The sequence below is a fragment of the Poecile atricapillus genome, chromosome W, assembly GCF_030490865.1.
Source record: "Poecile atricapillus isolate bPoeAtr1 chromosome W, bPoeAtr1.hap1, whole genome shotgun sequence".
Lineage (NCBI taxonomy): Eukaryota > Metazoa > Chordata > Aves > Passeriformes > Paridae > Poecile > Poecile atricapillus.
This window is the reverse complement of record NC_081288.1, coordinates 33,596,471-33,621,080: the sequence shown is the minus strand read 5'-3', so window position 1 is coordinate 33,621,080 and position 24,610 is coordinate 33,596,471. Positions and strand designations below refer to the sequence as shown.

Sequence of the window (24,610 nt, the reverse complement as noted above, 5' to 3'; positions counted from 1 at the left end):
GAAAATGGACTGTAAATGAACCAAACAGCTCTTACATGTCTTCCTGAGATCTTTAAGTACAAACTATCATGACAACCAAATCTGAAAGTATTTCTCACTCAAAAACATTTTGGTTGGTTTTCTTTTCCCTTTAAAAAGAACATGATATAACAAAAATATATCAGTCTGAAAAAGCAGAAAAATTTCCAAATGCAGAAAACAACGATTCTTTTTGTTCATATTCCATTGCTAACCATTGTCTTGTGTGTCTTTAGTTGTACTTCTATAACATTACTAGAATTTCTTTTCCTCATCAAAATCTCCATCTTCTTCCAACTATCTTCTGCCACGCTGTCTGTGGATCTGTCACTGACATGTACAGTGCAACTGTTTTATTTTTTTCCTTATTACCAATATGTACAGGGATTCTATTATTTAATCACAACCTTTCTTCTTTTCTACGTCACATAATTTTTTTTTCCTTTCTACTTATATTTTACTTTTCAAAAGCAAAAAAGCAAGTTATGGTTAAAACTGGCCTTTTTTGGGTGTTATATCAAGAAGCAAGGTGTATTTGAGGACACAGTCTTAAATTATATTAAAATATAAGTATTTTTATTTTTCTTACAATTTTTCCTTCCAGACGAATTTGTTCATCCCTTTCCTGTTTGGAGACAGTGAATTCCTCTGAAGGACTGGCTGGAAATATGCTTTTGGCCATATTAAATGGTCAGCTCTGGCAACCACAGATTCCAATCCAGTGATTTAATTGTCTTTATTTTTTATAGGGAGATCCAGAGTGGATTAACCTCATGCTGTATGAAATACCTTTTGTTTTAGGAATTATGCAGTGTTGAGAAACTCTACTAATGCTTTACTACAGGCCACATGGCACTGCTGAAATCATCTCACAAAATCAAATTTCCCATTAGAGAAGCTATTTTTTAAAAGCTACTTGACCTTATATCTCACTAAGATTGCCTCCACTTCTCGGCAGGATGCAGACTATCTATTATTATAAACGGTGTGTGATGTATCTGACATTTTGGTCCTGAGAGACAGCAAACACAGGTGTCTACACATGTGATAGGAGTCCAGGCACTCCTCAAGATGAGTGGGGATGTAAAAAACAGTTGTGGAGCCTGGGGAATGGTTCAGCCCCCCAACACAGACACAATAACAGTATTCACTTACCTAAAGGCAGTACCATCCAGTAATATTTGTGAGGCTCTCAGGTGTCCAACTCACTTTTATAGACTATGGGAGAGAACTTTACCTCTTGTGCCCTCCTCAAATGGTAGCTGATGGCAAGGCAAAGAACTTCACAGTGCTTAATAGCAAGACATCAGCATTTAGGCAATTGCCTGTGCTCAAGGGGTTTCAGTCAGGTGGTGAAAAGACATCTTACTGCCTCTGACATGCCCTGGGCACAGGTAGAGCACAGCCAAGGGGTCTGGCTACCATGACTGAAGATTCTGAGATCTGTCTTGTCCTGAAGTAGCAGCAGGATGCCAGGCACTTATAAGCAATCCAGAATGATATTAGACACTTTTGAAACCTAAATTGTGCCCTTGGGGCTCCAGTCCAGGAAATAATCAGTCTCCTGAGAAATAGTCACACTTTGTGTAAACTGCCTGAATAGTATTCTCCAACAATTTTCTCCAGAGTCTTCTATTAGCTGTTTATTCAGCAGAATAACTGCAATGAAATGTCACAGAAATAGAGCCAAGCAAAATGGGATGTACAAGTCTGGAAGCAGTCATGATCTATTAACCCACAGGTATTTTCTATTTTCTTACCACCTCTAAAGATCACAGTAGTAAAAAAGCCAAAATAAGCAATTCTCTGAAAGGCCAAATAAAAACTTAGAAGACAATTTTCTGGTTCCATTAGACCATCACCTGAGGCCTCACTGAACAGTTTTCTTTTTTTTCAGTCAAGCAAAGCTTTTCAAATATAACTCTATAAGTTATATACGTTCGAAAGGAGAGAAACTATTTAAGACATTTTGTGTCACAGGTGTACATAAACTTCTTTTGAATGGACACAAATGTGCTTAAGGTCTCAGCTGATCTCCGTCCAACTCAAGAATGGCCCAGCTACACTAACTTTTCCCTTATCCTGCAATGTGTTAAGGAGAATAAAGCATTTCCCTATTAAACCTGTCCACCTCCCATAGATTTCAGACCTCTGTCTACTTAGCCTAACTCTTTTTTCCACTCCATATTTTTTCAGACTTCAGCAAGCACCTAGAGATTTTATTTTGATAATTCATTTTCTGTGTATCTTTATAAATGTGTGTCTGTTTATTAAATGGTAAACTGAATTGGACCAAAAACTAGAATCAGCATCTGGCCCTTTAGCTTCTCAGTAGGCCTTTTAATGTTTTCATAATAATTTATATATATATATAATGCTACAAAACAGAACGGCATCTTGGAAGACGCCACATCTTTTTGGTTTGCAATGGCTTTTGGGCTGTTGGTATGGAAAGTAAAGTACTACAATCAAATACTGTAACTTTCCCCAAGTCTCAGTCAGATCAGAATGTCATGTTATCAGCTGTTCAAAGATGTAAAAAACCCAGAGATATACTTTACCATGAAGGATTGCAGGAAGCATTACAAGACTGAGGAGAAAAAGTAAGGGAAGCATTCAGACAGCAGTGAATGTGAGAATATGAGAATATGAGAATGGGTTTTTGCATGAATCTAGCTCAAACTAAACATTGCCTAGCCAGGGTTTGGGACTTACCACTCTCAATAGGCAGCTTAAATGAAGCCACTGTGTTTCGGGAGGCAAGAAAGCCTTACAACAAAGACAGGACTAAGTCATGTGCCAGACTTCAAAAATGACATGATTTCACTTAATAACTCAAATGTAGTTTTAGACTCTGGAATATAACCTAAGACATCAATAAGAAAGTAGACATTGAGGTCCTGAGGTTTTCTGACATGCCCTGATCCACAATTTGAATTTTATTGAGCTATAATTTCATGTTTTCCACCATTTTCTCAAAATTTATATGCATTTCAAAGGAGAAACAAATATGCTTGAGAAACAAGATTTGATTCCAAGACTTAACAGAGTAATAATATTTAAGTGTAAAAGCTGGTTTCACATGGAACTGCTGACACAAACTTAGCTACAGCAGTACCAGTGAGCAACACTATAATTTTGACCATTTTCTTACCCCATAGACACAGATAATATGTCTTCTAGATAGACACAGATAATATGACTAATCAGTTGTGGTATAGCAAACCCATTGTTCCCATTCAATTTCATGAAAATAGAGTGAGACTTAGGGTCACCTATTTATAATAACATTATTCATAAAGGGGGGGGGGGTTTACACTGTGTTTTAGCAGTTCACTTTTTGCCATTATTATGGACCTTTTGACACAACCATAACTGAATAATTCTGAGAGCCATCAGACATGTGCTGTATCAGAATGCTTACTTTTCCAGGGAGCCCACATGAAGGCCATTCTTTCAAGCAAGTAGAGAACAGATGTACAGGTGATAGCCCACAACATTTTGATTCAAAGCTTGGAGAAGGGAAGAAGGGAAGAAGGTGTTTACCAATTAGCAGGAAATCCTTCTTCTGAAAGCTGCTGCTAATGATTTGTCACATACTCACATCAAAACATTTTTAGAGAAGTGCCTTCCAAGGCCTTGGAAAACAGGGTTTGGGCTGCTAATTAACTCAGGAGATGCTGAAGATTTTAGTCCAGCCTCATCCACATTGTCCAGACACACTGCCTCCACCCATTGTCCAGCAGCCATGTTCCAGCTGAATCCCAGTCCTGGCTCTGTTCTGGTATGCTGGGCCTGGTTTTGTACCTGGAATTACATTATTGACTTGCAATCTGAGCTTGACCTTAAGCCTGCCCTCTCAGTGGACATCTCTTGCTGGGTGTTTTCAGTCACCCAAGGAGCTTTGCTGTGTTTCATTGGGTGCTGGGACACCATTATCTCAATCCTGAGGCTGCTGCCCTGCCTTGTGTAAGTGCTGGCTCCCAGCTTGCCTTCTCCTGCACAGCTGCTCTCTCCTGCTGAAACCCAGCTGTTAGCTCAGGGAAATGACAAGGAATTGAGCTTAAATGTAGCTTCTGGACAATGTGTGGTACAAGTCTAGGTGGACAGAGGTTCTGGAAGAGATGGTCATGGCAGCAAGAGCCTACTGGTGTAGTCGGGGGCCTAATATTGCACTTGGAATCACAGAATGGTTTGGTTTAGAGGGACCTTTAGACATCATGCCATCCAATCTCCCTGCAATAAGCAACAGCTTGCACAAAACCCAGTCCTACCTGGCCTTGAATGCTGCCAATGACGAGATATCCACAGCTTCTATGAGCAACCTGTTCCAGTGTCTCGTCACACTTAATTTAAAGAATATCTTCCTCATATCCAACCTAATTCTACCATCTTTTAGCTTAAAACCATTGCACCTTATCCTGTCACTACAGGCCCTGGTAAAAAGTCCCTGTTTTTCTTATAAGCCTTCTTCGAAGGCTGCAATAATGTTTCTTCTTAGCCTTTTTACCCTGGAACAAATTCTCCAAATTCTCAAATTTTGCAGGAAAGGTTCTCAAGCACTCTGATCCTTCTTGTGGCTCTCCTGTAGTCCCACTCTGTCAGCTCTTTCCTGTGCTGAGGACCCCATCACTGCGTGCATAACTGCAGTGAGAGTTCAGGAAGGTGGAGAAGAGGAGCAGAATCAGCTCCCTGGATGTGATGTCCACGCTGCTTCTGATGCAGCCCAGGATATGTTCTATTTTCCAGGCCAAGTGCACACTGCTGGTTCATATCCAATTATTCGTCCACCAGTATCCCAAAATCCTTTTTTGCAGGACTGATCTCAGACTATTCATCACCCAGTCTGTACCAATGATGGGATTGCTTTGATCCTCATGAAGTTCACCTATGTTCATGTACTACATGCTCTCATGCCAACCCAGAAGCTGCCCATGAGGTAACCAAGGGGCTAGAAAGCTCTTTTATCTCAGATTCCCCTCCTGAAAGGTGAGGGAGGGTGGAGCTGGGCTGGAGGTATCCTCAGCTTCCCCCTCTGTAGGGAAGAGCTTTGGTAAATGAGACCTGTCTTCTTCAATTCCTATTAATGCTATTTCTTTCTCTGCTCTGCAGAATAAACTAAAATCCTTGTGCTGTTGCATTTTTTTTCATAGTGTGAGACCATTCCCACTGTCTAAGATGTAGGAAACACGACAATCCTGTGTGTCAGAATTCTAACAAAGCAGTTCAAAGGGAATATTACCACTTCATTGTAATTCAGTCCTGCGACAGCAGTAAAGAGCTAATATATTTAAGTTTTTGCATAACAATCCAATTATCTGTATCTGTTAAAGAGAAATTTACACAATCTTCTCTATCTCTCTATAATCTATACATGCAGAGGCTCCCCTGTACATAAAAGATTGGCATGTCTTTAAAGAATTTGATGCTGGAAATGAGCAGTAAAGGATAGAAAACTAAAATATAGCCAAAAGGTTAATCTTTTTTCTTTGTTTTCTTGATGGCATGATGGAATATTAAGTCAGTCTAGGTTTAGGATGTCTCAATTACTCTCTGTTACCTAACATTTCAAAGTCAGTGCTTTGTTTCAAGAATTCATTGCAGTGCATCCATGTTTTCCTTCCATGTTAGAATGACTTGTATGGACAAACCTCTGAAGGTTTATTCTCAGAAGACAAAAAGCTTTTTGAAACATTTCAATTGTCTAGAGTTTCTAGCATAGCCAAGCAGTAGTTAGAATTATTCTGTCTTTCATGTTATTATTTCATGCATTTTGAAATTTCATTTTTTTTCTATACTCTGGAATTTGGTTTATTCTTTACAAGGTTTTGATTCCTGCAAAAATTCAATACCTTGAAATTAAAAGATTAAAGGATTCAGCATCAGAATGCTACATGATTAACTTTAATTGATTCTGAGTTTTTCCTGTTGAAAGGGCTTTCTAGCATGCACTTAGTAGCAGACACATGGTCCCTATTTTCCATGACTTTAGGGATTTGAACACTTTCAAAAATCACTCTGTAGAGCAGGACTAGCCTAATTTATCTCAATTAAAGTCTTCATCTGGAAACAATAATGTAACTTTTATAAACTTCTGGTTTCAAAAATAGCAACAAAATTCTTAAGGCTTTTTATTCAAATATAATATATGCTTTAACATACTAGTTGACAAGGAATAAAAGGTGTAAGTATGATGTATCACAAAATATATACTTCAATGCTGTTGAGACAATAACACAAAGAGTTGGTAAAATTTTGCTTGATTTCATGTTAAATATGAATATAGAAGGTTATGTAAATTGTAATCATTTATACAGAATCATGATTGGGAGGGACCTCGAGAGATCACCCAGTCCAACTCCCCTGCCAAGGCAACTTAGAGCAGGTTGCACAGAAACTTGTCGAGGTGGATTTTGATTGTGTCCAGAGAGGGAGACCCCACAACCTCATTGGGAAGCCAGTTCCAGTGTTTTGCCACCCTCAGTTTAAAGATGTTTTTCCCCATGTTGAGATGAAACTTCTGGTGGTTTAATTTATGGCCACTGCTTCTCTCCTTGTCACTGAGCACCACTGAAAATAGTCTGGCACCAGCCTCTCCCACCTTTGAGACATTTACAGGTGTTGATGAGATTCTTTCTCAGTCTTCTCTTCTTCAGACTAATCAGGCCCAGTTCCCTCACAAAAGAGATATTCCAGTCCCTTAATTACCTTTGTGGCCCACCACTGGAGCCTTTCCTTTTCTTTCTTGTCCTGAGGAGCCCAGAACTGGACACAGCACCAGGACTGGCCACACCAGGGCTGAATAGAGGGGCAGGATCACCTCCCTCAGCCTGCTGGCCACGCTCCTCCCAATGCACCCCAGGAGATCATTGACCCTCCTGGCTGCAAAAGTGCTGCTGGCTCATGGGCAGCTTGTCACCCAGCAGGACTGTCAGCCCCATTCTTGCAGAGCTGTTCTCCAGCAGGTCAGGCCCCAGTCTGTGCTGGCACTTTGAGCTGTTCCTCCCCACGTGCAGGACCCTGAACTTGCCCTTGTTGAACCTCATTAGGTTTGTCTCTGCCCAGTTCTCCAGCCTATCAAGGTCCCACTGAATGGCAGCACAGCCTTCATCTGACCAGCCAACAGCCCTCCTCCCCAGTTCTGTATCATCAGTGACATTTCCTAGGGCACATTCTCTCTTTTCATCCAGGGAATATCCAGAATAAAGCAGTACATATTCTATTGTCCAATCTGCCAAAAGCTAGGAACACAATCTATTAATTAATATTTGTGCATCTAAACAAAACACCATGCCATTTATGACTAGAAATCATAATTTTCAAGTACTCACCTTCTCTCCTTCTGGGTTTGAGCCAAAGGAAATACCTGGGACATTTCCTGGCATGAAAATTTCTTGGATAGAGGTGTTTTGGACAGTTCAGGTTTTTTGTTTAAAAACAGTCTTTTGTATTTAAAGGGTGGCCAGCATCTTCTTTTTTTTTTTTTTTAAATTTACTTTCAAAATTTATGCCCATCTGTATTTTTTCAGCTCCTCCAAGTGAAAATATTGGAGCTATTCATGTGGGTAAGTGTTTGCAGATGTAAGACCTACAATTATTGCAGCTTTTCAAAAGCTTCTTCACTGTGTTTCATGTTACAGAAATACATGTGGATGTAGAAAGACAGCCATCACTGCTTCTCATCACACTGTTCTAATTTTGTTATTAGTTTTCTGCTGTAGTCTAAGAAAGTTGTGTGAAATATATAAGTAAATACTTAATTAGAAAAATAAAATTTGCCATAGTTTTTCCATGCTTTCTCCTGCAGATTTAAGTACAATTCAAGCAGGCAGTAACAGAGCATTAGCATTCTTCTGGTCTGCTGACTTAAAACACCCACACAGAGGTAATCTCCAAAGCTTTCAAGCAGCATAATGTACACACTGAGAAAGAAAACTGCCTGACGAAGCAGTTATGGAGAAACCACTTCTTTATATCTCAGAAAGGAAAGTGTGGTGTCTAACAGGCAGGGTGAACAGCTTTCTGTAGTGCCTGTATGCAGACTGATCCTCTTATGCACTTATGGCACACTAACAGTGCTGAACTTCCAGAGCAGGAAGCAGGGCAGCAGGCCAAAGGCTGGTTTGTGTCACTTAAAATGCAGCCATTGATGAGTCTAGCTCTTTGAGTGTTTGTGTTGAGTGTAATCCAAACAGCTAAACAGTTTTTGTGCCTTTTCAGGACGTCCACAGAAACTTTGTCCTTTTGCAGATGGAGCTGCTGGAGGATTGTTAATATGTTTGATGCTAAAAATCATTAACTATTTTTAATTTCAAGATTTCATTTTGAAGATGAGGCAGTCAATATTGAACATCTATCTCACAGACCATATTTCCCCTTCAGTGCTCTGCAACTTTTCACTAACATGACTCTATTTTCTTTTTTATTGAATGAACTACTTTCAGCTAAATTAGGGCAAGTCTTCTGAAAGAAAGACCAAAAACCACAGTTGTAGGCAAGTCTCTGAAGTAAAACTGACTTCAGAGCAATATGTGCATACAGAGAGAAAGAGCAAAAACCCATCCTTGTTCAAAGCAAACGTATTTGACTGTGAGTGTACAAAAAGCCTATTGATTTCACAGCTCTGCACCTCTGACTTAGTACAAACAGAAAACCAAAACAGCAGAGTATGTGAATTTGAGTGCCCTCTTCTCATAAAGCCTCATAAACCTTTTAACTTCTGGTTTTCTCTAATTAACAGTAACTTTGTTACTGTCCCTCAGTGACACTAGATGGCACTTCAGAGTAGTGGTGGGATCAGAAAGTCAGTAATTTTCTTCAGTTATTTCGCATTGAAAATTGTAATGAAATATATTAAGTTAATGTGCTTGCTTTGCACAAACATAATTTTTTATCTTTCTCATATTTTTTACATATGAGTGTGAGGTAGAAAATGTTATGTTTTCAAAAATAGCTAACATAAGCAGAAATAGATTGTAATAGAGTGGTTCACTAGCATCTCAAAAAAACCCAAAAAACCAAACAAGAAAAAAACTAAAACAAACAAACAAACAAAAACCACACACAAAAAACAGTCTTCCCCCCCCCCCCCCAAGAGAAAAGCCCAAAAAACCCAAACCAACTCCTCCCCACCACCAAAAAAAAACCAAAAAATAACCCAAAAAACCCCAAAACAAATCATGGCCAAAGAGTTGTTGCCTGGTCTTGTGTTGAGAGGATTTTAGAAACAGTTTGTGGAGGTAACTGAAAATAATGTATGGTCTTGGAAATGAGAGCAACACACTGGTGCCAAGGATTTAAGAGCTGGTCCTTTCCTGGAAATGAAATTAGATTTAGTGTCATTTATACACAAGCAATTGAGTATATGATAACTGCCCATAACCTGGTGCCCTGTAGGAGAAACCAGACTAAAATATGGCCCCACCCTTGGTGTCAGTAAGGAATAATATACTTTAGGCTACACCAGGAATCAAGGGTATTATTCTTTTTGTGTTTGAGTGCAACAGTTGTGACCATTTGCTGTCTTCATACTTTATGAAGAAATTGAGGATGAGCTGCAGGGCCCAAAGACTTTCTACTTTAATTCTCTTATTTCTTTCCACCCAATTGTTTACAGATTGCTTGTGTTTGGTTTTTGGTTTTTATTTTTTTCCTTTTTTTTTCTTTATTTGTTCTGTTTTTAAGTGGAAGAACCATCTGTTCTTTATTTATATGAAAAGCAGTTTTAAAAGTATTGGGCTTCCCGCTGCTTTGAAGTCTCTGCAGATGCTGTGTGTGGATAGAAAATCTCATCCACCAAACACTGTTGGTGTGGCTGCACAATTTATGGAAAACCAACAGCATGTTTACCTTTCAGATTTGTCATGATCTTCCTTAAGTCTCTTGTTATAGGATTTGCTTACTCTGTTTCATTGAGAAAGACTGGAAATCAGCAAAATCCTACTATCTTTGGAGCCCTTGGTTGTTAGAAATGAATGTGTTTTATGAGGACTAACTTTTGCTTTAGTAGCAAGCAACAAGCTTGATAGGGGACATATCACAGGTATTTCAGAGGAGGACCAGGCTCAGATATTTTCTTCTGGACTTAAAGTTTGCTCTGATTTGAAAGAAAAGCCTTAGTAGATGTTAAAACTACGGATGGAGAAATGGAAAGTTTGTGCATATGTTTATATGATGCTTTATGTAATTGTTATTTTTGGTCTGAATCTCTTTCTGTAACCATGTACATACAAATTCTGTTTTCAGGCTAAGACAGTACCTTTGCTCTTGCTTGAAATGCTAGTGCTTAGTTTTTGCATGAGGTCTCTCTCTGCAGAATAGCTGATATCCAACCAAGAACCAAAAGGAAAAAAAAAACATAATTGATGATTTTCTGGGGTGTTTTCCCTCCTGTGACAGAAAGATATCATGCACTGTTTGTTTCATTTAAAAATAACTCTCTGAAAATGTGAAACACAGAAGAAAAACAGATAGAAAGCAGAGAAATCATTGGCTGCTATATGAAGAAGATAGCTCAGAATTCTGCAAACATGCTTTTTCTGTATTGGTTATAGTGAGTCATAATTGTTTCCTATTATTTACTACTGAATAAATGGAAGCTATAAAAAGACTATATTTGTTTGCTCCTAAAAAAATACCTATGAGAGTTAGGCATGAAAAAGTTCCTTGAGGCAAAAGAATTTCACACAACTTATTCTTACTCTAGCTATCACCATGCCAAAGATATTCAATTTCCAAGACTTAATTAAAGTTCTGACACACTGATGTTATTCTATCAAAACAAAAGAAAGACAAACACTTTGGAGTTTGCCTGTATTACATTATTCTTTAATATAAATGACATATAAGTTTTACAAATTAGAGAGACTGACCTTGGAGTATTAAGAGTCTGCAGAAGATTCTTTTCAGGTGATGTTTTTATTGAGTATACGTTTAGCTTTGAAGATTGACAGTAGAAATGTGCAGCCTGCCTTTGATGTGCTTCCTACCCACTGGTATGGGCTGAAGAATCCCAATTTACAAAGGGGTCCACATCACTCTAAATAGATACATCTACAAATGATGTCCCAGCAATGTCCACAATTGCAGTTGTTTCACTTCATATATTTCTAGACTTAAGGTTTTGCTTCTACACTCAAAATCCCACCAATTTGTCAGTCGGAGGAGCCTGCATATCTCTACTTCACAATTAATTCCTTTTTTTTTTTAAATCAAAACCAGTAAAGGATGCTGACAAATGTACAATGCGGAACAAGTGAAAACTGCTATAGTTTTATGTTTAGATAAATACACGGATTGATAACAATTACTAAACCCTTATACCATACTCTGCAAGGCAGTCAAGTCATAAAAACTGCTCTTGTGACTAAGGTGAGAAGGATTTGCACTAGAGAAATTTAGTCAATGAGCTCCAGATATAGGTTACAAGTTTTTTACTGCAGACTACTCAATATTTTGTTCGTTAGGATGATGTTAGGCTAGTTCTGAATAGCATTGCTCTAGAAGAATGGCAAACTTTAAAGAACTATGTGTACAATACGAATTTATTTTTTTTTCCAAAAATAATGACATTAGCAACAACTTTATTTGCCTCTGCTAAATAGATACATTCAGAATTATCTTAGAGTTATAGTGGATATTTTTAAACCTCCAGGGCTTGAAATAAATTTAAAGGAGGTAACTCTTACCTTCTCAAGTCTCAAGATGATTTGAGAGTCTTTTTTCCCTCTGTTATTTTTCTCTGTGTGTGGCTATAAAAATAACCTCAATCACTATTTTTTTTTTTTTTTATATATCATAACTTGACAAATATTTACTCCGAATTTCATATACAGTGGAATCTGAAAACCTGCAGCATTCAGCAAACTGAAAAATGCCACAGAAAGCATGCTGGAAAAGAAGGCTGAAATAAGTCAGTTTAAAGCACAGTTGGCAATTCTTATTGATGGTATGCTCGCCCTTGTACATCTGTAATGTCTCGTTTATTCTACATCAATGGATCATCTCCACTTTAAAGTGAAGTTTCTGGCATTTGGCGTTAATTGTTAGCAACGTTTTTTTGAACAGGCCTATAAGGACAGATAGTTTAGCTGGAGCACAACCGAACCCCGTCTTTAGACATCTATTTGTAATTCCCGATCTGTACTGCGGAGCGTTCGTGGATACACCGGAAAGCCGAGGGCTGGATTTCCCAGTACTGCACGGGGTTGCTGAAGAGGCTCACGCCGGAATAGCTGGCCTTCTTGGTGTTGTAGCCAAGAGGACAGAAGTCGTTGATCCCAATGGAAGCGATTTTGTTGTTATGAAGATAAACCACCTGAAGAGCATAAGAGTACTGAAGTGAGAAATTGAGCTATCGTGGCAAATAAGATAAATTATTTCCTATTAAATGCTTCATATGTGTTTTGGCAACATTATACAAATATGTCTTCTTTCCAAACAAGTCCTTGACTCTGTTTGCCTTTTGAAACACCTAGCATACACCCAATTGACATAATTTCTACAGAAAGGGCAGAAACTGTGCAAGACAGTCTAAAAATATTACTTTCAGCTGATAGTACTGTAACCAAAAGAGGAGCCAAAGATGTGAAATTATTAATACAGCACAGTGGCTCAGGAGCATGCGCTGTACACATAGAATGTATTTGATGCTAATTGGTTTCTCTCCAGCTCTAATATTTTCATTCTCATGAGTGTAACTATACAGGACTCAGAGCCAAAGTAAACACTAATGATGATTTAAAGTAGCTGATGAATATTATTTTGCTCCAGATTTACCATTTCTTGAAAATTTTTCCAAGCTAGATGCAGGGGGTAATTTACATTTGGGAGTCTTCATTCTTTGGGAGCTTTCTTTCCTGTAAAATCTTAGTCTGGGTGCAGACTGATTTAAATTGCTCCCAAGAGGAAATATTTATAGATATCCAGCCAAAGGACTTCAAAAATACTAGTGATGTGAAATGCCTATTTTGTCTATTTGCCCTCCTGATGGCGCTGTTTTGTGAGATAACAAAGAAAAGTTTTTTGGGAAAGGTTGCAAAATGTCACTTAGTAGAAGTGAAAAAAAAAAAAAATCAACAGAAGAAATGTTCTTAGAAATTATTTTTTATGCAAAGAGGAAACTAAAATACATAAATAATCCCATATTTGTTGTGGCCCCTCAGACACACAGAGACAACAAACATACCCCTCCAGGTCTATACACCTTCATAACCATTTCCAAAAAAAATTCAAAATAAGAGTCTTCCTGTTGCATTCATTTCCTTCATAATTCAAGCATCTATGAAACTTGCATCAAGTTAAAAATATTGTACACATTTCTGCTCAAGACTGAATAAACACACAAATATCATTAAGGATCTTTCAACTATTGCTCTCTGAGACAATATGATAAACTTTACCTGTATATATTTGTGATCACCCAGTCCACTGGGTACTCTGACGAGCTCATTGTTGTTCAAGTGGAGCTCCCTCAGATGAGGTACATTGTTAAGAGAGCCATTCTCAACTGAAGAAATACTGTTGAAACTGAGACCCAGTCTGAAAAAGTTTAAAAAAAAAAAAAAAAAGGAAACAAACAAACAAAAAGTGTTAAACTTGCCCACATATTGATCTTTCTTGAGTTGATTGTTTCTCTACATTGATGTTGCAGAACAGACCAGGCTAATTTTCAGGACTATGTGTGAGCTAGGTTAAATTAAAAAAAAAAAAGTTTGACGTGATGTGAACAATCATAATTATCATTATATATTCAACTTCTGCTTATGATACTGCATACTTTGATGAGTTATATTACTAATCCTGGTGTAGATACATACTGTGCACCTCCATAGGCACCAGTTTTTCTTTAAAAGATGAAACACTGAATAAGTGATATTATTAGGAGCACTGTCTGAAACTCCTTGTCAAACTACATAACCCAAGTTCCCACAACTGTTAAGCTTAAAACTTCACTGCATAAAACTCCATCACATCCTTGTGAGATACTTAAGTAGATAGAGCCATGGAAGCAGGGGCTCAGTCATACTTCTTCATCCCTCTTGCAGGACACAGAAGAGGGACTTATACATTTCTCCTAAGTTCCAATCCAGAGTTTTCATCATAAAATCATCCTTTCTGCTTTACACATCCATGTACTAGGTTTGTAGCACAATTTAAGTTCAGATTGGATTTTTGGAGTTTTGGATTTTTGGAGTTTTGGATTTTTGGATTTTTGGTTTGCAATCACTAAACTACAGAAATTTTTCAAAAGACTCCCATAATTTACAATACTTTGTGTTGCAGCAAAGAAATATTGTAATTTTAGAAAATTATTTCTATAAAGGCTAAACTTAACTCATCTATTTTGCTCTGTTTTTCTTTAAACTTTTTTTTTTTTTTAATATTGAGGAGGAAAATTCTCTGAGATTTATTAACAGCTTAATCAATAAGAAAATTTAATATAGGTAATAAGAAACCTCATGTTAAAATAATTTTCTATGGAGGAGTACTTTTAAAGAAAGCTTTCTTCACAGTTATCTAATAACCTGTAATTCTTTGTGGCTTGTAGGAGTTTCAGAAGTCAGGATCTGAATCTAGAATAAAATCACAGAACTGCAAATTCTTGTTTGATCTTTATGGCTGAGAGGTTTCCTAGTATTAATTAGTACTACATATAATGTAAATAGTCTTATCATACTAATTTAAATATAGCAATATTTTCAAGCTATTAAATGACAAAGGAGATTTTAATGAGAGCTCCCACTTACATGAACATAAATTTACTTCAATCAGAAATCAATTCACAGTATCCCATCTCCTAGCTAGAATTTGATAATGAAGCATTTTCATTAGAAATTATTAGAATTAACTTTCTTTTGAATAGAATATTCTAAGATTTAGGAGAGCTTGGTGAATCGGATCCTACAGAGCAATTCAGTCTGAAGTTCTACAGAATGCTAACAAAAGACTTCAGTGATGGGTACTCATAGTGAATGTCTTTGAAAGGACTGGGAAAGAAACTTCCAAATTTTGTCAGAGGGCTATTAATTTTTGTTTGACAAGTATCTAAATATGTGCTCACTACAAATGCAGGTCTACAAGCAGATGTGTCAAACCTAGGAGACCAGTATGAAAAAAAGTTGTTCTGACTCATATCAGTCTGTTGAAGAAAAACATTCCCTTTACACAGGCTTTTAGGAATAGAATGAAATTATAGGAGTCTGTAGTGAAACGGACCTAAATCCCAGGAGTGAAATTATGTGTAATTACATCTCCTCTAAATGTCTTGCAAAAAAGTCTCAGTCACTTGGGGCTATGCTTAAAGATGAAGTAAGTCAATATTATTTTGTAAAACAGAGGGTGATTAAGAGTGTTTGGAAAGAATAAGATCTTCATCAGTCTTCCCATAGGAAAAAAAGGGAAGAATTTGAAAAGTCACTCTTGCTTCATACATTGATATATTACTTCCTTTTTTATTAATGAATAAGTAACATTTTCCCAGTGTTTCAGTAGATCTCTTCCCAGTGTTCTAAGTCATTGAAGAGCATCATCAAAAACATATTCTCAAAATTGAAGAAATCCTCAAATACTTTTTCACCTTTTCTCTCCAACATCCCTGCGGAATCATTTCCACTATATTTTTGAAAGAAACTTCATGATGCTCAACACCCTTATTATCACTATGGGCTTAGAATCACAGAATCACTAAGGTTGGAAAGGACCTCTAAGACCACAAGTCCAAATGTTAATGCAGCCTTGCCATGTTCACGCCTAAATCTTGTCCCCAGGTGCCAAAACCACATGCCTTTTGAACACTTCCAGGGGTGATGATTCCACTACTTCCCTGGGCAGCCTGTTGAAGTGCCTGATTACCCTTTAAGTGAAGAAATTTTTCCTAATATCTAATCTAAAAGTCCCTTTGTTTGGTTCAAATTCCCACTGTATGGAGCTAGACCATTCCAGTAAGCTTTATTAGAGTATAGACATCAATAACATTGGATGTGTAATGTGAATGTCCTCTTGGAGCTCATTCCTGCATGGAATCAGCAAAGTCATCATTGGGTTTACTTTCATAAGATTGTTGGTTTTTCACCAAATCACTCTATGAAGGCTTTGGAAAGACTTAAGAGTAATTTTGCAAAAGAAACAAACAAAAAGGACAAATATTGTACATCTACTAGAATGCAAGGAAACTCAAAAGCCAATAAGCAATAGACCTCCACCAAGGTCTTACATGAAGCACTTCACAGTTTAAAATTCCTGAATACAGTCAGAAAAATTACCTGTTTCTAAAAGCTTACCTGTGCTTTAGGAAACTATTAGGCTGTCAAGCTTGAGTTGGCATGAACAAGGTTCTCTGACCCTGTGCTAATATCTGAAAACTTAGACATGCAAATAAGAGCTGGGTTTTTTACACAGGGCTGGAGCTGTTCCATAGCTCCCTCCTTTCCTCATCTGTTTTGTTTTGTGTAATGTTCTCCTTGTTCAACAATCTGTGCTCTTCCTTACCTTTCACCTTTGCAAAAGAGCATCTCTGACCATGCCTAGGTTACCTGCTTAAAGCACAGGGTCGAGAGTGGTTTAAAACTTGGAGCCTGCTCTGAGCAGCTCACCATTTCCACATCATGGTCAACAGAATACCTTGTTGCTCCACACAGTACAGCCGCAATAGAAGCAGCCCAAGCTTAGATATTTTTAGGAGTCTATTGGCGCTTGCTGTTTAAAACTTTATGTCTAAAGCCAGACAATGTTGTCCATGTGACTCTGCCTGTGGTGTTGTCCAAGTGTGAATGAGAAAAACAGAAAAACTGTGTCATCTGCAGGACAGCTCACATGCCCCACATTACCTCCAGTAGTGTAAATTACTCTCTACCTGAGTAGCTATCATCTTGTTCTGGATTTGGAAGTTTTCTTCATAATTTCTCTGAAAAATGTTATATTCTATACCAAGTCTCTGTAACAAACAATATCTACTTCATAGTCCTCTAATCCATACTTATAATAAAGTATTGTCCTTTTCTAAAATCTAGGAGAGGCTGGTTTTTTTGGAGTCTGTGATAAAATATTAACATAAAACATAAAGTGAAATGTCTTAGTTTATAAGCTCTGGAAAGCTGTTCTAAGCTTTATATCTTGCACTGATTTTTGTTTTCTGACATCCTTATGACAAGCAGATTAAGATGAAAATCTATTAATTAGATCCAGTAATCTGGTTAAAAGCCTGATTATCAGTCTTTTTTGAAACTATTTTCATAGTAAAATTTTAAAGTATTAAATTATGAAAATTACTTGTAGCAAAAGCCCATTTACTCTGCTGCTTGTTTTTTGATGTGAATGGATTCACAAATCATTCTGTATCAGGGCTTTTTTGGAATTGTTCTTTTATTTTCCTACAGTTAGAGAAACTTACTAAACAACATAGACACAGATTAACAGAGTAAAGTCACTCTGACAGTAACAATTTGTCAATTAAATTTTATGGTTTTTTTCTTTCTTCTTAGTCATGTTCCAGGATTCATTGCAGACTTGCCTTTCCTGAGAAACAAAGGAACCATTGTTGAAAGAAGTTTTGATTCCCATGTACTTTTTTCTCAGTTTCCAGGCAAACTGCATGAGCATTGCCATGTTCCAAGAAAACTGCATGAACCAAAGATGGACATGCAATGAAAGAAACAAAAGTCTAATTGTTATTTTTTGTTTGTTTGTTTGTCTGTTTGGGTTTTTGTGCTTTTTTGTTTTGTTTTCCTTTCAGGAGGTTTTTGTTTGTTTGCTTTTTGTAAATCAAATAAACAGTTGTCCTGAGCATATAGCACTCATAATTGAAAACAGATAAAAAGTTTTGTCAGGAAAATAAAAGAAGTGTTTGTTCTTTTCAATCAGTACACAAATCCTTAGAAGCCTTTCCTGCTATGCTATGATTATTTCAATGATTCTAATACTCATGAAGCCCAGACTGATGTTTTATAATTGTGTGTGTGATGATTGTAATTTTAACTTATATTTCATGTGAAAAGAATAAATTAATTCTTACTTTGCCAAGTTGGTGAGTCCAGAGAGACTTTCAGCATCAATTTTGCTGATTTTGTTGCCATCAAGGTGAAGTTCAGTAAGGGATGGAGGAAGGCCTGAAAGAGAGAACACCATCAAGTTACTTTTTATTAAACTAGGTTCTTATATTTTTAAAAAATACTTGTACTACACCAAGGCTCTTTTACAGCTGACAAAAGATTTTTTCTAAACATGCCAATGAACAATTCACTAAATGAAATAAAGAGCTTTCACAATCAGGGAAACTAAAAACAACTAGTAACAATTTATTTAGTATGAAATAAGACCAAGCTCCTAGAGTCATTATAAAACAGTTAACTCCTGAAAAATACCTAAATTTAATTCTTCTTATTTATTACTACTAGCCTTCATGATTATGTAAATGAACATATAAAGAGCTCTCATTTTGACCAGACTATCCACATACATAAATGTGCAAATATGTGGAACCTAGATATCTGACAAGAAACAGCAGTAGAAAATGCAACTGTAAGTATGAAGCAAAATAATTTTATTGTTATTTTAGTTAGAGTGCATACTAGTTTACAAATTCTGTTTATCAGGAAAAAAAAGAGAAAACATATTTTACCTATCTGAGGTCCCTCAAAAGAACATTCAAAACAGGAAGTATGGGAAGAAAAAAAATAACAACCAGTATTAACTTTCAAAAATTTTCAGCCATTTCAAAACAATCTGTTGGCTGAAGTATGAATAAATTGAATATAATTCCCTGTGTATTGGAACCATTCTTGTTTGTTTGTTTTGTTTTTAATAAATTACAATGAAATTGTTCTTATTTTGTAGGAATTTTCTATTAAGTACTTTGAAAAATAGCAAAGATTTCTGTTTTGTTAGAGGTGAAGTATTTTTGGCTTCAAACCCATAGATTTTTGAAGGGTTGATTTTATGTTTGTACAACTTCAGTTAATTCTGCATGAGTTTACAATTGTGTAATATTAATCAGGCTCAATAACCAGGCTGGGAGGCTGAGAACATTCTTCCATGTTATATTTCAGCTATGAGACAAGGAAAGCAAAATAACATAAAATGACATTTTACAGTGCACCTCTCATGGAGCTTCTTGTAACCAAAAGCCAAAATTTTCCAAACTAACAAAAATCACCTGGTCTAAAAGTAGATACTTTTAGGACAGACTCAAAAATCTTCCATAATATTTTTTTCCAACTGAGTGGAAGTTACCTCATTGTACCCATGCAAATCTCTGAAATACTAATTGAATTTCTTACCCTTTGGGATGCTTGTGATGTTGGTGTCTGCGATGCGGATGTAGGAGAGCCTCTTCATCCCCTGAAAAGCTCCGTTTTCAATGCCTGAGCTCTTGATTGGGTTGGTGCCTAGTTCTGCCAACAAAACATGGTTGTGAGCTGTGCTGCAGTGGAGGCACCTGTATTCATCAGGTCAAAGCTAATTTGGAGGTACAATTTATTGGGGCAGTTGTTGGCTTTCTACATATAATCACTGATCAAACTAAAAACAACAGCTTGGAAAAACACTCAGTTGTGTTTGTTACAATTTCTCGTGCTCATACCTAAGACAATCACTTGATTCAGTCCGTTAAAGACAGCTTTCCTCAACTTGGAGATCTCATTCTCATGAGCCCGTATCTCCTGGAGAGACTTTGGCATGTTTTCTGGGAGTTCCTTCAGGTTGTTCTTGGACAGGTAAAGCCTTTCCAGTTTCTTCAGAGGAGCAAAAGCTAATGGGCTTATTTTGCTGATTTTGTTGTTGACAAGGATCAATGCCTGTGGAGTAAAAATCAAGATCTCATATGATCAGGAGGGAAATTACTTTGTGGTGAAACATTTTAAAATTATTATTGTTATTATTATTTTCTAGTGCCTTTTGAGGATTTGACAAATTTGGTGAGCTGAAGAAAATGCAATACAGTACTAAAATCAAATTATAAACTTCTGAGACAGTGAAAGATAAGTCCTATAGAACAAATACAAGTGTTACTTCATTGCTGAGACTGGAATGCAGCTTCTGTTAGCATCCATAATTTATGTGCAAGAATAAGTACAATCATTGCATTTGAAAGCTGTGAAGAACAAGACAGTCACAAAAAAAAATAAATAGTTTGTGTTTTTTTTTCCTGATTTTGTTTATCCTAAGGATATTGTTACCCATCATCACACAAACCATTTAACCAGTTTCTCCTGAACAGGAAATTCTATTACTTAATAGAGTGAAGGTACAGCCCAGTTTAATAAAAATATACATACCTTCACCTTGTTACACTTAGTCTTATAAAACTGCACTTACTAAATTTCTGACTAATAACAACCTTTTTTTTTTTTTTTTTTTTAGAGATATAAGGTATCTTTTTGGTAAGCAAAACTTTGTATGGAAGTGGAACAATCTGAAGTGTCACGCTCCAAGTCCTGCAGTTTGGAATCATGGACCATACTCTGTCCTCCCTGATGGTGCCTAATCCAGTTCTCACAACTGTGATATCTAGGCTCAGGGTAACTCTGAGAAGATTATCTCTCTATACAGCCAGGGGAGAAAGGCCTCCATGAAAGCATTGTCTTCTGTAATAGATCTCTGCATATCTCTGAAATCTGACATTACTTCTAAATCTCAACGATTAATTAACCATGACACAAAAAGGGAGAAGGTCTCATTACTGTCAGGACATAACACAGTAACGGAGAGTATTTCAGATATAATAGATACTTGAGTGACTCTTATCATTCCATCTGTTTGCTATCTACTTATCAGATTTACTGCATGTTTGTGCAGTGGATTAGGTATAAAGGGCCATATAAATATTGACATAATATCTACTTATATTTATTACTAGGGCATCTTTTTTCACAACCTCCATTATGCTAGTTTCAGAAACAGAAAAGTTGTTGTAAATACTATAGCGAATATTCAGGGCATTTTCACACACTTTCATTATTTTCAGAATTACATTTTAGTCTGTTTCTTGGAGGAAAATGGAGTGTCCAACTTATTCCATAACCAGTTAAGTATTAAAACAATGACAAGACTGTCAGCCTCTGTGACAGCACCTCTCCATCATGGAAACATGAAAGAGAAGTGGGCAGATTAAAATGGTGATGTGTTTTTCCCCTGATGGGCTCCTCTTGCAGATCTCCCTGAGCAAAGGCAGCAGTGTGTACTGTACATGGCTTCATTGAGAGCATGTAAAGCTGAACATATCTGGTTTTCATTTATATGCTAGCTAGAAACAACTCATTTGCAAGAGGAGGTAGAAGAGGTCACCCACAGTTCAGCAGAGTATTTCCTTAACAAGCCTATCCCAAAATAAATATGTTGGTCAGTGGAAGCTGTGGCCCCAACTCATTTATTTGAGCCTGTATTACAAAATCTGACATGAAAACACATGGATACACATTGGAAGTGGTTTTCTGATTCATGATTGCCAAAATTGTGATACAGATGTAGATTATGCCCATAGCAAAATTCAGGTACCTGTAAAGTATTAGGACATGGCAAACAATCCACTTATTTAAAAGTGGTACAGTTGGAATTGTGCCATTTAGTATCTTACATTGTTTTCATTTCAATAATCGAATGTGCTACTTCCTATGACATTGCTCCTTAATTTTATTAATTTCACCATGTATTTCTTTTCCATAGATCTCTAAGATGTTTTCCACAGATCTCACTCAATCAGTTTGGGCTCATGTTATGAGTACTTGAAATTTTTATCCTACGTTTTGCTTTGTACTGGCTAACCATTTGTTTCAGCTAGAAGTCTGCCTTTTTTTAAATTTCTTTTAATTTTGTTACCTTTTAAATAAAAAAAAAAGGGCAACATTAACTACAGCTGACAATTTGGTGTGAAATATTTCTTGATGGAAATAGGTAGGCATATATCCAGCTAGGCCCTGTAAATATTCTCTGAGTAGCTGACTGTTACATCTCTTCAGAGTGGAACTGATACCCCTGACCAAACCCAGAATTATCTAGGTACCTTGGACTAATCTGTCATGTTTTTCCAGTGCTTTCTCCGGAATATGTTAATGTTATCTTGGGGAAACACAGAGAATTGTTGTTGTATTCAAACACTCAAGGAGTCTCTCACTTAGAAATGATGGTGTTCTATCAGAGTTATGTATGAAAACACTAATTCCACAGTGGGAATGTGTGTTTGATGGTATAAGTTGGGAAAGTACCCCAAGTCAGAGTTTACATCTTCTTCTGTACCAGAATATTATTTCCCACTTGGACCCCTCTCTGCAAGTCTATCCTCCCAGCATTTTAAACCTGCATGTTTTTCCCAGTGTTGTGGAGCTGTAAAGAAGGAAAAATAAACCCACACACTACAGTGTGTGAGAGACATTTTACTGTCTCCCAGAGCAACAACAAATGATGAGGATAACACACCAGAGTAGCACCTGGCAAGCCACAGCCCTGGATTCCTTTCCCACTTCACAATACCTCTATTATACGCCATACTTAAAGAACTAAGTTATTAGCCTTGCAGCAATGCTGTTTACTTTCCTCAGAATGTGTCCCACATGGTTTGCATGTAACAAAAGCTAAATCAAACCAAAACAAAATAAAATTAAAAACTCAGGGGATTTAGAGGTCAATGAAAACAGGAACTGGGGGACAAAAACCTAGGGAAAACATCTGCAGGCAGTGTTGCAGAGGAATGGATCTTAGGCAAAAACAGGTCACATGGACCAGCTATCCTGAATAAAGCCCAGATGGCATGATGGGACATTACAATCAGTGTGTTAAAGGACATATGAAATTTTTGTACAGGGCAAGAAGTACTTGGAGAAAAAAGTAAGGGTCATCCTGAAAGTGATCAGAGTGCTGGAGCCCTTGGTCACAAACATCACTTGCCATGCTGCTGTTATGAAATAATTTGACAGCAATGACAGCCTAGAACAAAGGTCACAGGAACTGATGCTTTTATTTGAAAATCTACCTTCTTCTACACTCTTCACTTTTGGAGGAAAAAGGATATTTAATTTAGAATAAATATTCTCCCTAAGATATACCTTCCTCCTCCCCCCAAAAAAATTGAAGCACATCATGAATTTACAATACAAAAGACTGAGCATATAAATGTACAGCTTTCAACGTGACCTGATATGGGTGCAAAAATATATGGCCTTAAGTAAAAAAAAAAGGCAAGAAGAAAGAAAATAATGAGACAAAAATACATCAAGTATTAATGTATCAGTTTGTTAGGCTTTGAAGTGTCATAGCAATTTCCCATGGATGAGAGAAAATACAACTTCCATCCTCATTTTCCTGAGATAAAGCTTTTTTCCTTTGTCATGGTATAGCATGTAAAATGCACTGTAAACGTTGACTCAGTTATAATATTGCACCACCTTATCATGACCAGCAGTTTAAGTGTTCAGAGAGGGAAAAAAAGCTTTGCTCCAAAGATGACTTTCTTTTTTAGTGAGACATCTCTGGTATTTCTGTAGTCAGGAGAAAAAATAAAAACCACTGTATGACAGGAATAGATGCTGGCTATGTTGAAGTCAGTGGGAGTCTGGCCATTTAGCTCCCTCTGACCTGGTTTCCACCTAAAATATTTATTCCCAAAACAAAAAGGAGGATTCACAATTCAGGAAAATTTTGGAACCCTTGTTGGCAGGCTTTTGTCAAAATACACCCTGACAAACTGCAGAGGCAGCTTGTGGCAGTCAGGTTGGAATTAACATAGAGTTGTTCTTCTTGCTGTTACTAAAACTTTCAATTTTTGCCCTGTCTAGGGGTGGGGAGCAGGGAATTAAATTTTGTGGTGTAATTTCAATATATGAGAATCTCAGGAGACTGTTCTGAGGGGTTTCAATGCCCATTCATCTTAATTTAGTATAGTTTGAAGTGAGAGCCTTACCAAAACCAGAATTAAAATGGAAAATTACCAGCAAACTTTCATCAGCCATATTACATAGTGATACACCTGTTTTGCCAGCTGGGGATGGTGCTCTTATCTAACATCAATTCTTTACTGATGCATGCATCCTTCAGGGTTTAAACTGAAAAGTCAATCCCTGACCCTGTGGAATTTCTTTAATTTCCTGGGTTATGTATTACATTATTACCTGTTTTTTATTACAGTTCTGCTAGGAACAGTTGTATCTTAAGAACTTTAACCTCAGGAGCCAGGCATCCCCATAAAAATAATAACAAAATTCATTCCTTTTGTTTACCTTATGTTTTCAGTTAAGTCATACTTATAACCTGGAAACAGAGTCAAGGTTTTCTTCCAAATTATTAAAGATGTATTTACATTTATGGAAAAACAAGAAAGCCAAACATCCCAGAAACAAAACAAAACAAACAAACACAACCTCTGAAAAATCAGAACTTGACATTCTTCTCTAATCACCCAAACCTAGGATCAAGAGGACATAGCTAAGAAAAGCAAGGAAAAAGGGATAACATGGAAGCCATAGAGAAGAGGTGAATGAATTGTGAAGGAAGATGTCAAAGAAGGAACAGCCTTTCAGTACAAACAAAAGAAGCCTGTGGAAAGCACTTTGATCACATACACAGGACCTTTTTGAATAATCTCACAAAGCAAAGGAGCCTGCTGCAG

The 24,610-nt window shown here is 36.9% G+C and overlaps 1 protein-coding gene across 1 annotated transcript in view; it reads right to left on the bottom strand.

The window, feature by feature from the left end:
* Positions 1-10,823: 10,823 nt before the first annotated feature.
* The window catches only part of LOC131592071 (decorin), a 38,112-nt gene continuing 24,325 nt past the window's right edge, over positions 10,824-24,610 (bottom strand). Inside the window, exons 4-8 of the mRNA XM_058863338.1 lie at positions 19,595-19,808; positions 19,293-19,406; positions 18,029-18,122; positions 13,419-13,557; positions 10,824-12,334 (exon numbers count right to left, since the gene is read on the bottom strand). Of these exons, the coding sequence (XP_058719321.1) occupies positions 12,140-12,334; positions 13,419-13,557; positions 18,029-18,122; positions 19,293-19,406; positions 19,595-19,808 (756 nt within the window). The 3' untranslated portion in view covers positions 10,824-12,139. The remainder of the gene's footprint in view (positions 12,335-13,418; positions 13,558-18,028; positions 18,123-19,292; positions 19,407-19,594; positions 19,809-24,610) is intronic.